We start from the raw sequence: 11908 nt of genomic DNA on the forward strand, positions 1-11908 counted from the left end.
AAGCTCAAACGTGCTGCGAAACACAAGAATGATTCTCATTGGTTCTTGCTGAAGCTCAAACGTGCTGCGTAACACAAGAGTGACTCATTGGTTCTTGCTGAAGCTCAAACGTGCTGCGTAACACAAGAGTGACTCTCATTGGTTCTTGCTGAAGCTCAAACGTGCTGCGTAACACAAGAACGATTCTCATTGGTTCTTGCAGAAGCTCAAACGTGCTGCGTAACACGAGAATGAACCTCATTGGTTCTTGAGAAGCTCAAACGTGCTGCGTAACACAAGAATGAACCTCATTGGTTGCAGAAGCTCAAACGTGCTGCGTAACACAAGAATGACTCTCATTGGTTCTTGCTGAAGCTCAAACGTGCTGCGTAACACAAGAACGATTCTCATTGGTTCTTGCTGAAGCTCAAACGTGCTGCGTAACACGAGAATGAACCTCATTGGTTCTTGAGAAGCTCAAACGTGCTGCGTAACACAAGAATGAACCTCATTGGTTGCAGAAGCTCAAACGTGCTGCGTAACACAAGAATGATTCTCATTGGTTCTTGCTGAAGCTCAAACGTGCTGCGTAACACAAGAATGAACCTCATTGGTTCTTGAGAAGCTCAAACGTGCTGCGTAACACGAGAATGATTCTCATTGGTTCTTGAGAAGCTCAAACGTGCTGCGTAACACGAGAATGATTCTCATTGGTTCTTGAGAAGCTCAAACGTGCTGCGTAACACAAGAATGAACCTCATTGGTTCTTGAGAAGCTCAAACGTGCTGCGTAACACGAGAATGAACCTCATTGGTTCTTGCAGAAGCTCAAACGTGCTGCGTAACACAAGAATGAACCTCATTGGTTCTTGAGAAGCTCAAACGTGCTGCGTAACACGAGAATGAACCTCATTGGTTCTTGAGAAGCTCAAACGTGCTGCGTAACACGAGAAAGACTCTCATTGGTTCTTGCAGAAGCTCAAACGTGCTGCGTAACACAAGAATGACTCTCATTGGTTCTTGCAGAAGCTCAAACGTGCTGCGTAACACGAGAATGATTCTCATTGGTTCTTGAGAAGCTCAAACGTGCTGCGTAACACAAGAATGATTCTCATTGGTTCTTGAGAAGCTCAAACGTGCTGCGTAACACGAGAATGATTCTCATTGGTTCTTGAGAAGCTCAAACGTGCTGCGTAACACAAGAATGAACCTCATTGGTTGCAGAAGCTCAAACGTGCTGCGTAACACAAGAATGATTCTCATTGGTTCTCGAGAAGCTCAAACGTGCTGCGTAACAAGAATGATTCTCATTGGTTCTTGCAGAAGCTCAAACGTGCTGTGTAACAAGAATGATTCTCATTGGTTCTTGCTGAAGCTCAAACGTGCTGCGTAACACAAGAATGATTCTCATTGGTTCTTGCTGAAGCTCAAACGTGCTGCGTAACAAGAATGACTCTCATTGGTTCTTGCTGAAGCTCAAACGTGCTGCGTAACACGAGAATGAACCTCATTGGTTCTTGCTGAAGCTCAAACGTGCTGCGTAACAAGAATGACTCTCATTGGTTCTTGCTGAAGCTTAAACGTGCTGCGTAACAAGAATGATTCTCATTGGTTCTTGCTGAAGCTCAAACGTGCTGTGTAACAAGAATGATTCTCATTGGTTCTTGCTGAAGCTCAAACGTGCTGCGTAACACAAGAATGAACCTCATTGGTTCTTGCAGAAGCTCAAACGTGCTGTGTAACAAGAATGATTCTCATTGGTTCTTGCTGAAGCTCAAACGTGCTGCGTAACACGAGAATGATTCTCATTGGTTCTTGCAGAAGCTCAAACGTGCTGTGTAACAAGAATGATTCTCATTGGTTCTTGCTGAAGCTCAAACGTGCTGCGTAACAAGAATGACTCTCATTGGTTCTTGCTGAAGCTCAAACGTGCTGCGTAACACAAGAATGATTCTCATTGGTTCTCGAGAAGCTCAAACGTGCTGCGTAACACGAGAATGAACCTCATTGGTTCTTGCTGAAGCTCAAACGTGCTGCGTAACAAGAATGACTCTCATTGGTTCTTGCTGAAGCTCAAACGTGCTGCGTAACAAGAATGATTCTCATTGGTTCTTGCTGAAGCTCAAACGTGCTGCGTAACAAGAATGATTCTCATTGGTTCTTGCTGAAGCTCAAACGTGCTGCGTAACAAGAATGACTCTCATTGGTTCTTGCAGAAGCTCAAACGTGCTGCGTAACACGAGAATGAACCTCATTGGTTCTTGCTGAAGCTCAAACGTGCTGCGTAACAAGAATGACTCTCATTGGTTCTTGCTGAAGCTCAAACGTGCTGCGTAACAAGAATGATTCTCATTGGTTCTTGCTGAAGCTCAAACGTGCTGCGTAACACGAGAATGAACCTCATTGGTTCTTGCTGAAGCTCAAACGTGCTGCGTAACAAGAATGACTCTCATTGGTTCTTGCTGAAGCTCAAACGTGCTGCGTAACAAGAATGATTCTCATTGGTTCTTGCTGAAGCTCAAACGTGCTGCGTAACAGAGAATGAACCTCATTGGTTCTCGCGGAAGCTCAAACGTATTACATAACGAGAATGAGTATCATCTTGTCACAATGCAATAAACGGTCACAAAATAGGCTTAATTTTATTTTTTTTAATGATGTGGGGCAGGGGGGTATATGGAATTATAGTTTACTTATTTCTCGGCCATTATGTTTGCCTAAGAAACGTAATTCTTCAAATAATGTGTGGATCTGTTACTTTAACTTGAATTGTAGCAGCTAAAATTGAATAAGTTTAAATATCGCGATTCTCTTTATTATCATTTCATATTCATATAGACTAACTACACAGATTTTTTTTTAAAGTTAAATAAAGTACAGTTACACGTACATGTCATGTATGTCTTTTAGACCTGTATGAATATGTAACTTAGATGCATGGGCATGTGTGAGCTTATGCAGACTTTCTCCCGTTATCTCTCATTATTTGACCACATTAGAACTAGTTCAAAATTATAACAGAAATCCCATAAACGCGCGCGCGTCCTTTAAGGGTTTTAATGTTCATCAGGTTCAGTTCTCCGCGCGCCTCTTGATCAAACTGCTGGCTGATGACATTATGAGAGAATGATGATGATGATGAAAAGCGCGTGATCGCTTCTGTGTCAGACTGTGTCAAAGGTCATCGGAAGCGTGCGCGTTTGATCTCGGTCTGCGGTGACGCGCGAGTGAACGCGATGATTTGCGGCTGCGGGTTTGTGCGCATGTTAATCCAGGTCAGAGTCGTTATGATAGAAGCTCTTTTGTTGCGGCTCTCTGGCCCGGATCGCTTTCATCTAATTGTGGGTCTCTCTGTAATTGAGCACACCGTCAAATTCGGTTTGTTCTCGCAAACTTTTCTTCAAGTGCTTCGACAAGAAGAGATTGTGTCTGATTTCACCCCCGTTTCGCAATCCGTCTTTATTTCCGCACGAAGGTTCGCGCAGATTTAATGTTGAACACATTCTTCCGATGCAGGTCGTTATACGAGTCCGCGGTCAACAAAGGAGGGCGTCTATAAAGAGCCTTTGACCAGTGAAATCTGAGATCCTAAAAGCTTCGCTTGAGCCACAGAGACCGAGGAAAAGCTCACTGGAGCTTCACATCTCACGGAGAAATGACTCGCCTGCCAGAGCGCGCGGAGAACCGGTGAGCAGCGCGCGCGTTAGGACGAACGCACGGTGAAGTTTGCGCGTTCTTGGCATCGCTTGGCTCACAGATGAATGAAACTCAATCCGCCTTAATCTGCTGCTCTTTCTGGGAGGTATATAGCGCGATTACCCGCGCGATGGACGCGCACTGAGCATGTCTGCCGTTCCGCGAGCTTCCGAAAGCGTTCCCACAGCGTTCAACCTGCACCATGGTGGAGAACAGCCTGGACATCATGTGTCTGAACAAATACGGCCCCAGTTCCTCCTCCTCATCATCCTCAGACGCAGAAAAGAAACTTTTCTCCAAGCTCAAGGTGAGTTTGACCAAGAAGTACCCGCAGAAGAACGCGCAGACCCTGAGCGCGCAGTACGGCACAAACCTGCTGCTGATCGGCTTGTCCGTGATGCTCGCGCTCGCGCACCACGGGCCCGCGGTGAGAGAGGAACACCTGCTGACCTTCATCACGGTGCTCATGCTCGTGCAGCTCGTGTGGATGATCTGCTATATGATCCGGAGGGAGCGCGAGCGCAGCCCGGTGCCGGAGAGAGACGCGCACGCGGGCACGAGCTGGATCCGAGGTGAACCAACCAACCGGCTCGTTTACTGAACGCTTAGCTCTGTGAGCGTGAGAATGATTTATGTGCTGTTTGCTTGTCAGGGGGGCTGACGATGCTGGCGTTACTGTCGCTCATCATGGACGCGTTCCGCATCGGATATTTCGTCGGGTATCATTCCTGCATCTCCGCCGTGCTCGGGGTCTATCCCATTGTCCACGCGCTGCACACCATATCCCAGGTGAGAACGCGCATGTGTCACGCACTCATGTTTCATTTTGTAACGCAAAGTTGAGATGTTGAAACATTTTCCCCCGGGTTAAATGACTTAAACGTCACACTCATCCGCATACATGGGGATTGCGTGAGAAAACAAAAAACAAATTAAACATTCAACTCTGGTCAAAAATATCAATAGAAATAAAAGAAAGAGTACAAAAGTCGGTAATCTCTTCTCCTGTCACTTCTATTACTGACACTCTACGCACATGCGCAGTTCTCATTGTACCTCAAATTACCATAAATGCACAATGTGACCGTTACAATTTGTCCAAAGCAGCTTCACGTGAGTAATGTTGCAAAGTTCTTCAGTTATGAAGTGATTCATCTTTAGATGGAAGCAGAAGGTGTAGTAGTGCGTTACAATATTGTGTTACTCCCTTAAAAAGTAACTAATTGCGTTACTTATTTTAGAAAAGTAATGCGTTACGTTACTTTTGTGTTACTTTTTTTCCACCTGGGCTGGGCTTGTTTTTTATAACAAAAAGTTATATTTTTGGGCAAAAGTAAAGACCCTTTCACACCAAAAGTGAAATAATAATCCTCAGGCTGAAGGAAATGCAGATTCACTCCTGTACAGTAGAGGTAGAGTAGAGTACAGTAGAGTACAGTAAAGTACAGTAGAGTTCAGTAGAGAAGAGTAGAGTACAGTGAAGTACAGTACAGTAGAGAAGAGTTGAATAAAGTACGGTAGAGTACAGTAGAGAAGAGTACAGTACAGTAGAGTACAGTAGAGCAGAGTACAGTAGAGGTAGAGTACAGTAAAGTACAGTAGAGTACAACAGAGAAGAGTAGAGCACAGTAGAGTAGAGAAGAGTTGAGTACAGTAGTGTACAGTAGAGTACAGTAGAGGTAGAGTACAGTAGAGTACAGTAGAGGTAGAGTACAGTAAAGTGCAGTAGAGAAGAGTTGAGTACAGTAGAGAAGAGTAGAGTACAGTAGAGTACAGTAGAGAAGAGTTGAGTACAGTAGAGTACAATAGAGAAGAGTTGAGTACAGTACAGTAGAGAAGAGTTGAGTACAGTAGAGTTGAGTACGGTACAGTAGAGAAGAGTTGAGTTGAGTACAGTAGAGTACAGCAAAGTACGGTTGCGTACAGTAGAGTACAGTAGTGTACAGTAGAGGATGCAGGAGAAGAAAGTTTAACTCTTACTTTACCAATAAAAAAAATAAAAATCTACAGTCTTTTTTGCTTATGGTTTCACTGAATCATTGAAGATCAGAAGCAAGTACATTGGTCAATAAAGTGTGATTAAATGCATAAAAATTTATGTTTTATTTAACATATAGTTATTGGAGTATAATCAGTATAAAAACTGATTTTATTCATTTTGAGGAATATTGAATCTTTTTTTTTGTGCAAGTGAGATGAGTAAATGCTCACATTTAGTCTAGATCTACAATAACCATCATGTTTACACACACACACACACACAAACACACACACACACACACACACACACACACACACACCGCCTCTGCACTGGGACAGGAGAGCTGTCAGTCAAAAAATGGGAAAACAAAGTAACTTTGCGTTACTTATTTGAAAAAGTGACTCAGATAATTTGTTGTAATTTTTAAAAGTAATGCGTTACTTTACTAGTTACTTGAAAAGTAATCAGATTATGTAACTCAAGTTACTTGTAATGAGTTTCCCCAACACTGACTCATTATCCGCTCGATTCAGTTCAAGAACAGTGTGAATGTGGCAAAGATGAACGGTCTACACTGATGTTGATGTGTGTTTGCTCTGATCAGGTGCATTTCCTCTGGTTCCACATCAAAGACGTCATCAAGAAATACGAGACCTTCGAAAGGTACAGACGCGCTTCCTCCTGCTTTATCCAGAACGCCTGGGACTCAGAGCTGGAGAACATCAGATGCATGAGAAGTTTCTCAGTACATGCCTTTAGAAACGGATTTAACTTCACACTCTTGTGTGTGTGTGTGTGATTTGTGTGTGTGAGCAGGTTCGGAGTGATTCATGCCGTCTTCACGAACCTGTTGCTCTGGTGTAATGGAGTGATGTCAGAAGCCGAACATTTCCTCAACAACCACCGGAGGCGCTTAACAGCACTGGGATACGACAATAGCTCTACAGGTGTGTGTGTGTGTGAGTGAGAGAGAGTGTGTGTGTGTGAGTGAGAGAGTGTTTGTGTGTTTGTGTGTGTTTGTGTGTGTGTGTTAGTGTGTGTGTGTTTTTGACTGCTCACTGTGGGAGGAGTCTGAGCTCTTTTCCGCTATATAGTCTCTCTCTCTCTCTGTCTCTGGATTAGATTAGATGGATTAGACCTCTAGATGGCGTCAGAGAGTCACAGAACATTCAGAACATTCAGAACATTCATGTTTCTGTGTGTCACAGAGTCTGTTTTTAAATCGAAGTTAAAAACATCCCTCTTTTCACAGGCTTACAACTGTCCTTGATTTTAATGTTGAATTGTCTGATTGGTGTTTTCGATGTAAACTCCCTGCACTGCAAAAAAAATGCTTTTCTTTCTTCGTATTTTTGTCTTGTTTCCAGTCCAAATATCAAACATTTCTTAAATCAAGATGCATTTACTAGATGAGTAAAATGATATAAGATATTATGTCCTGTTTTCCCGGGGAAATAATCAAAATTAAGGGCCCTATCTCGCACCCAGCGGAATTGACTTTGTACACTGACGCATGTATCATTCCTATTTCTCACCCGACGCACAGCGGACTTTTCCCTCCACAGACGCACGTCAGTAAACTAGGGAATGAACTTGCGCTCCCGGGGGCGGTTCAGCGGAAAGAGGAGGCGTGTTCCGGCGCAAACGTTCCCTGGTGCTATTCTGCAGTTTCAGAAAACAATTCCGCCACACTTTGCTTCTCTCATCTACACAGACGCAGCAGCTCTCATTTTAGAAAACCATACAGAATTACAAGGAAAAATATTCCACACGAGGGAAATCATTGTTGTGTCCATGAAGATGTGAAAGAATAGTCATAAATCTAGCTTACACATTTACCCAAATTATCATACGCCTGTTTAACCGAAGCTAATCTGGGTGTGTTTCTCCATCCCCAATGTCGCTTCTCTGTGTTTTACGGCCCTGACGAGAACGTCGGTCTCCTTTTAAACAGCACACACACACACACACCTGAACTTGACTGCACATCACATTTTTGACATTATTGATACTGCTTTTAATCGTAATGCAACGGACCGGTCTACGGGACATAAATTAAGTCTTAAAATAAAATGCTTTTTGGGCTGTTTACACTGTAATTTACAACTAAAGAGCGTTCACAGCGACAAGAAATAGAAATGAACACAAAAAACCTGCCTAGTGTCTACCTTACACACCACTCGCGCTCAGGAGTCGAGCGGCTGCGGACCAATCATTTCTACACACACACTTTCACAATATGATGTAACACTCTGCACGTTTTAAAAATCATAATTTAACATATACAGTGCTATGCATAAGTTTAGACACCCATACTAAAGTTGACTAAAAAGAGGAATAAAAAATCATCTTTTGGAAACTGAACTTAATGCCTTAATTTAAAAAATTTGGAAAAATCCAACCTTTAAGGACACCAATTTTCTTTGTGAATGAATAATGTATCGTAAATAAATAAATGTTCTTCCTTAAAATACAGGGTGCATAAGTTTGGACACCCCTATGTTAAATTCCCATAGAGGCAGGCAGATTTTTATTTTTAAGTGTTTTTTTTTATTTTTATTTAGGATACTATGCATCCTGATAAAGTTCCCTTGGCCTTTGGAATTAAAATAGCCCCACATCATCACATAGCCTTCACCATACCTAGAGATTGGCATGGTTTTATTTCAGTTAGCCTAATAGCTGGTTTGATTTGCATTGAGAGATGATCTTATGGAAAGTACCCCATGCCAATCTCTAGGTATGGTGAAGGCTATGTGATGATGTGGGGCTATTTTAATTCCAAAGGCCAAGGGAACTTTATCAGGATGCATAGTATCCTAAATAAAAATAAAAAAAAACACTTAAAAATAAAAATCTGCCTGCCTCTATGGGAATTTAACATAGGGGTGTCCAAACTTATGCACCCTGTATTTTAAGGAAGAACATTTATTTATTTACGATACATTATTCATTCACAAAGAAAATTGGTGTCCTTAAAGGTTGGATTTTTCCAAATTTTTTAAATTAAGGCATTAAGTTCAATTTCCTAAAGATGATTTTTTATTCCTCTTTTTAGTCAACTTTAGCATGGGTGTCTAAACTTATGCATAGCACTGTAAATAACACTTTTTAAATAGCCCACTTAAAGTTTATTACAAATAAATTACTAAATGCTAAAAATGAATAAATGTAAATGAAAAAAAATTTGAATTTGTGAAAAAAAATGGTGAAAACCCCCCAATTTTTTTTGTGAAAACAGCACCCCCACTTCCAGTGCGCTATATAAAGTTGATTGATTGATTGATTATCGAAGGTTTTGCAGAGTGTGTGCTGACGTGTGTGTGTGTGTGTGTGTGTCCGCAGTGGAAGTGGAGCCTCACTGTAACTGCACCACCAGCGTCTGCTCCATGTTCTCCACCAGCCTCTACTATCTCTACCCCTTCAACATCGAGTACCACATCTTCGTGTCGGCCATGTTGTTCGTGATGTGGAAGAACATCGGGCGAACGCTAGACCGGCACAGCAACCGCAAGCGTCCCAGCACGCGCAGTCCGGGTCTTCTGATCGGGGCGCTCGCGGGCCTGCTAGCGCTGGCTAGCTCCGTCACGGTTCTGGTGGTGTACCTCATCCACGTGGAGAAGTCGGAGGAGACGCGCGAGGCCGCCATCTCCATGTTCTACTGCTACGGTGTGGTGATGCTAGCCTGCATGTGTGGCGCTAGCGGCACGGGGCTGCTGGTGTACCGGCTGGAGGACTGTCCCATGGACACAGGATCGAACCCGTCGCGCACGCTGGACACAGAGCTGCTGCTGGGCTCGTCACTGGGCTCGTGGCTAATGTCCTGGTGTAGCGTGGTAGCGGCCGCGGCGGTGGCAGGGCGTAGCACCTTCCACTGGACCTGCCTAGCGTACTCGCTTCTGCTGGTTCTGGAGAAGTGCATGCAGAACTTGTTCATCGTGGAGTCGCTGTACCGGCGAAGCCGAGAGGACGAGCCGGCTCCACCCGAGATCTTCTCCGTCACGCCGCCGTACGACGGCATCGTGAACCGCGGCTACGAGATGCAGGATAAACGCTGCGCTGCTCTGGAGGCTAGCGAGGCTAGCGAGAACAGGCAGGGGTTCGGGAGGAAGAACGGGGACGCTACGGTTCCTGTGGGAAACCGGCTCAACGTGACGACCGGGAGGAAGAGGCAGATCCTGAAGAACATCACCATCTTCCTCTTCATGTGCAACGTCTCGGTAAGCGTTTACACCGCATAAATAATCATGCTGTAGTGTAGCATAAAAAGTCAAAATGATGACATACTAAATCTGAATTATGAGATAAAGTCAAAATGGTGACATATTAAGTCATAATTATGAGATTAAAAAGTCAAAATATTATTTATTTTTTAATTATTCGACTTTAATCTCAGGATTTTTGATTTAGTATATCAGTTTCGACTCATAATTTTTATAATATATCATACTTTAAAATTTTTAAATCTCAATTATGATTTAGTATAATTATGACCCTTTATCTCAATTATGACTTAATTTGTCATAATTTTGACTTTTATCTCATAATTATGATTGTCAAAATTTTGACTTTTATCTCATAATTATGATTGTCATAATTTTGACTTTTATCTCATAATTATGATTGTCATAATTTTGACTTTTTTCATAATTATGATTTAGTATTTAATAATTTCGATTTTTTATCTCATAATTATAACTTAGTATGTCATAATTTTGACCTATCTCATAATTATGATTGTCATAATTTGACTTTTTATCTGATAATAATAACTTTGTATGTCACAATTTTGACTCTCATAATTATGATTGTCAGAATTTGTCATTTTATCATAAATTATGATTTAGTATGTCATCATTTTGACTTTTTATCTCATAATTATAACTTAGTATGTCATCATTTTGACTTATCTCATAATTATGATCGTCATAATTTTTCATTTTATCATAATTATGATTTAGTATGTCATCATTTTTACTGACTTTTACTGACATCATAATGACTTAAACAAGACTCAATATCTGGTCATTTTGTTTCTCCAGTAAATGTATCTTTATTTAAGAATGTTTAGATATTTGTGGAAAACGAGACAGAAACTCTGGAAGAAGAGTGTGGTATTTTCAGTGCAGCAAGAACATTCTGCTAAACATCTTCTGTTGTGTTTCACTGAAGAAAGAAACTCATAGATGTTTGAGGAAGCGAGTAAATGACGAGATCCAGGTTTGATCTGTGGTTTTGTCTCTGGTTCAGCTGTGGATTCTCCCGGCCTTCGGCTGCCGGCCGCAGTACGAGAGTGTTCCGGAGACCGAGACGTTCGGGTTCAGCGTGTGGACCACGGTTCTGAACGTGGCCATTCCCATGAGCCTCTTCTACCGCATGCACTCCGTGGCCTCGCTCTTCGAGGTCTTCAGGAAGGTCTGAGGACCAGTCATGTGACCAGTCAGAGCGGGAACCATCCGATCATGTGACTCCTCAGAGCGGGAACCATTCGGACTTTATCTGGTGCTCAAACACTGTACAGACACACACACACACACACACACACACACACACACCATCAGTCTGCGTTCATAATGAGTGATCGTGTGTGTCGATCTGATCAAGTTCTCATGGATTTGATTGGCTCTCTCCATAACTAGACGTTCTCAGGCCTGAAGATTCTCACACACTCCTCAATGTTTACAAACCACGTCTCGAGTCCAACACTGTTCTCTTGTATCCAGTTCTCCGGTGGGATTTAATCCTGAATGTTTTTAGTACACTGTCCAGTTGAAAAATCCTTGAATCTATCAGGCCATTGACCTCGAATCTAGTGCATATTGTACTTTATCTTTCAGTCTTTTTTGTAGTTTGTCTTGCCCATAATTCAGTTTTCACGTTCTGTATTTGCTTTGGGTCTGTTAAACATTCAGTGAGACGTGAAACACATGATCAGTGACACAGGAATCACATCCACAGACTGAGTTTAACTCATCATATTTCATCATTTCTTCAGATGATGTCATTGTGTAGCTCATGTGTCGTGCGGGAAAACGTGTGTATATCGTGGGAACGGATTGTTAATTCATATGTCGTGTGCGAGACTCTATTCGACATGTATTATCTGTCACATATAACCCACGTTTTGAAACATGTTATGAATGTATATTGTCTGTTTTACTCTTGGTTCTTGCACTCGTGTGTTTGTGAAGATGTGTGTGTTTGTAAAGATGTGTGTGTTTGTGAAGATGTGTGTGACTGTGAGAGAACGACG

At 42.3% G+C, this 11908-nt stretch overlaps 1 protein-coding gene across 1 annotated transcript; it reads left to right on the forward strand.

Annotated features, from left to right (window-relative positions):
* Window positions 1-3876: 3876 nt before the first annotated feature.
* Window positions 3877-11107, forward strand: otop1 (otopetrin 1; the record flags this gene model as incomplete). Its single annotated transcript, XM_084431300.1, has 6 exons — window positions 3877-4246; window positions 4327-4463; window positions 6260-6318; window positions 6472-6602; window positions 9001-9875; window positions 10906-11107. The coding sequence occupies 6 exons, from the start codon at window positions 3877-3879 to the stop codon at window positions 11074-11076; spliced, it is 1743 nt and encodes a 580-aa protein (XP_084287426.1). The 3' UTR covers window positions 11077-11107.
* Between the last annotated feature and the right edge of the window lie 801 nt (window positions 11108-11908).

The sequence above is a fragment of the Rutilus rutilus genome (genome assembly GCF_951802725.1).
Source record: "Rutilus rutilus genome assembly, chromosome: 14".
Lineage (NCBI taxonomy): Eukaryota > Metazoa > Chordata > Actinopteri > Cypriniformes > Leuciscidae > Rutilus > Rutilus rutilus.